The sequence below is a fragment of the Myotis brandtii genome, unplaced genomic scaffold (assembly GCF_000412655.1).
Source record: "Myotis brandtii unplaced genomic scaffold, ASM41265v1 scaffold601, whole genome shotgun sequence".
NCBI classification, from domain to species: Eukaryota; Metazoa; Chordata; class Mammalia; order Chiroptera; family Vespertilionidae; genus Myotis; species Myotis brandtii.
This window is the reverse complement of record NW_005370276.1, coordinates 1,636,973-1,639,735: the sequence shown is the minus strand read 5'-3', so window position 1 is coordinate 1,639,735 and position 2,763 is coordinate 1,636,973. Positions and strand designations below refer to the sequence as shown.

Here is a 2,763-nt window from a genome sequence, read left to right as displayed (position 1 = left end):
CCAGGGGCAGAGGTCGCCCAGCGCCCTCTTGCTGAGCGCTGGGAAGCGGTGGCTGGCATGGACCGCCGGGTCTGAGCCGAGGCGAACCCTGGGCAGCCGTATCTTCCGGTCTCCAGGTCCATCAGGATTCTCTGACTGTGAACCTGGTCTCTAGGGTTGGGGGGTGCTGGGGGGGCCGTCTCGGGACGCCCTCACCCGTCTGAAGGCGGGACTTCCGGCTCTGTCCCCCACCGGGGCGGGATTTCCTGTTTTCTTTCTGGAGAAGGGTCTTCGCTGGCCCCCGGGCGAGCTGGGGGCGTCTCCGGGCGGTGGAGAGAGACCCCAGGCAGTCACCCCGCCCGGCCCCGCGGGTGCATCCTCGAGTGCCTCCCACCTTCGAGCGGGAGGCTGGGGGTGGCGCTTGCAGTTTGACAGATGGTGGGAGCGGGGCTCCACTAGCCTCTTCCTCAGCTCTTCCTGGGGTCAGCTTCCTCACCTCCTGACCTCCTCCTAAGAGGCCGGTCCCCTCACCTCTCCCTGCCCTCCCGGGGGACAGCTCTCCCTTCCTTTTCCTCTCCCTAATCTTAAACTGCCCCAATTGAGGGGAGGGGCTTCTCCGTCTCTCAGCGCTTTGCAGGGTGCAGGACTAACTCCAGCAGCTGTAGGGACTGGAGACTCCCCAAGTCTTGGTTTCTTTCCTCTTGAGTAACTGGTTCCAGTGAGTCCCCAGAGAGGTCTGCCTGGAACTCCTCCTTTTTGTGCATGCTCTGAGATGGGGGTTGGGGGGATGGGCTCACCCCCATTACTCTCTGCAGCCCGGTCGTTATGTTAAGATCTAGGACAGAGAGGAATCTAACCCTGGTGACCCAAGGAAGTGAGAACACCAGGCCTAGCACTGCTAGGCTGTGTGACCTGGGACCAGTCATTTCCCGGCCCCGAGCTTCAGGGTCCTCCCTCAGATGGGGATGAGGGGCTGTGAGGCCCTGAGCACCTCCCATTACTCTTAGGTTTTAGTGCTGGGCAGACAGCAGTGTCAGCCCTGTCTACCCTTTGTAGCTGGAGCCTCCAGGCCAGCGCCGGAAGCTCTCCAAGCCTCACTTTCCCCATCTTGACTGGGAGGTCATACACCTTTCCTCACAAGGAAGGCAGGGTGGCATCCGGTGTTCAGAAAAGGGTGTGGCTTCAGACTCGGGCTGTCTGGCCCTGGTCCCAAAGCAGACTCTCCCTGGGCCTCCGTTGCAGTGTGAACGGGGTGATAACCGCTCCTCTCGGAGGGCTGGTGAGAGGGTGGGATGAGCACGTGGGTGGCACCCTCGGGCCCCTGCCTGGCACGAGGCAAGTGCTCCGGGGCCTGTTGGGACAGGTGCTGGTGGTGCTCTCATTGTGTGTGGCTTCGGCCAGGGTGAGCTCTGGGTGCCTCGTTTTAAAGAATGCTTCTTTGTTGTTGAACCTGGGTGCCTCGGTTTTGAGAAACAGTTTTTTTAAAAAAATAGATTTTTATTGATTTCAGAGACGAAGGGAGATAGAAACGTCAATGATGAAAGAGAATCATTGATGGGCTGCCTCCTGCACGCCCCCTACTGGGGATCGAGTTGGCAACCCGGGCATGTGCCCTTGACTGGAATCGAACCTGGGACCCCTCAGTCCACAGGCCGACGCTCTATCCACTGAGCCAAACCAGCCGGGGCTTAAGAAACAGTCTTGTAGGAAAGACAGAAGTTTTGCAGGCTGAACCCAGGTGCAGAACGGAGCTCGCACACCATTTTCTGACCAGCCCCACCCGCAAGCCGGTCGTGCTGGGCAAGGCTTGCTGCTGGCTCAGAAATGAGCCCAACAGGCCCGCCCTCAGGGGCTCCCACACTGGCTGGGGAGATGGATGTGGATCCAGACAGTACTCCCCAGAGAGAGATGTCCTAGAATGGGCGTCACTCAGATATTGGGGAGTCCACAGGGCAAGGTGTGGGGGCTGCCGGGATCTAGAGGTGAGGGAAAGAATGACAAGTAAATGGAAGGCCGGTGGTCCAGATGTGGGGGGAAGGCACCTTGACCAAGGCCTCAGACGTCTGCAAGGGGCTGGGAGCTTGTCCTCGGGGTTCTGGGGAGGGGCAGGGGCAGCTCCAGGCTGGAAGGACCCCAGCAGGGCCATGTGCTGGCCGGACTGGAGGCTGGAAGGCACCGGAAGAGGCTGGATGGGCAGGGCAGCGCTGTCCAATAGAAATACAATACTAACCGTACACCTGAGTTCAAAATCCCCATAAGCCACGTTTAAAAAGTAAAAAGAAAGCAGATGAAGTTCATTTTCACTATGTAATTTAGTCAGTTTGCCTAAAATACCATTTCAACAAGCAATCACCCTCCGATTGCTCTCGAGGTATTTAGCATCCCAGTGTGGCTCTCACACACACAGCACCTGTCACTTTGGACCTGCCCCATCTCCGGTGCTCCTCACTCACCTGTGGCCGGTGGCTCCCAAAGGCCAGTCCAAGAGGAGAGACGGGGCCAGGGGCACAGGGCAGGGCAGGAGGGTGGGATTGGGCGGTTAAGGTCTGGATGGGGAGGAATTCTAAGGGAATGGTGGGTTTGGGGGAAGATGCTGAGCTCAGCTGGGACGGGTGGATGGGAGGGGTGGGTGTCTAGGGACAGGTGGACACCCGGGGCTGAGTGGGGACAGTGCAGTCAGCCCAGTCTCAGCCCCCTCTGTCCTGCTCTGCCCGCAGGGCGCGGATGGCGTCGGGGCGCCCCGAGGAGCTGTGGGAGGCCGTGGTCGGGGCTGCTGGGAGCTTC

At 59.8% G+C, this 2,763-nt stretch overlaps 2 protein-coding genes across 2 annotated transcripts in view; both read left to right on the top strand.

Moving 5' to 3' along the window:
- The window catches only part of PNKP (polynucleotide kinase 3'-phosphatase), a 14,898-nt gene that overhangs the window by 1,079 nt on the left and 11,056 nt on the right, over nt 1–2,763 (top strand). The gene's annotated exons all lie outside the window — the stretch shown is intronic.
- AKT1S1 (AKT1 substrate 1 (proline-rich)) overlaps nt 1–2,763 on the top strand; it is an 8,352-nt gene that overhangs the window by 894 nt on the left and 4,695 nt on the right. The window contains exon 2 of the mRNA XM_014550413.1: nt 2,697–2,758. Coding sequence (XP_014405899.1) covers nt 2,704–2,758 — 55 coding nt within the window. The 5' untranslated portion in view covers nt 2,697–2,703. The remainder of the gene's footprint in view (nt 1–2,696; nt 2,759–2,763) is intronic.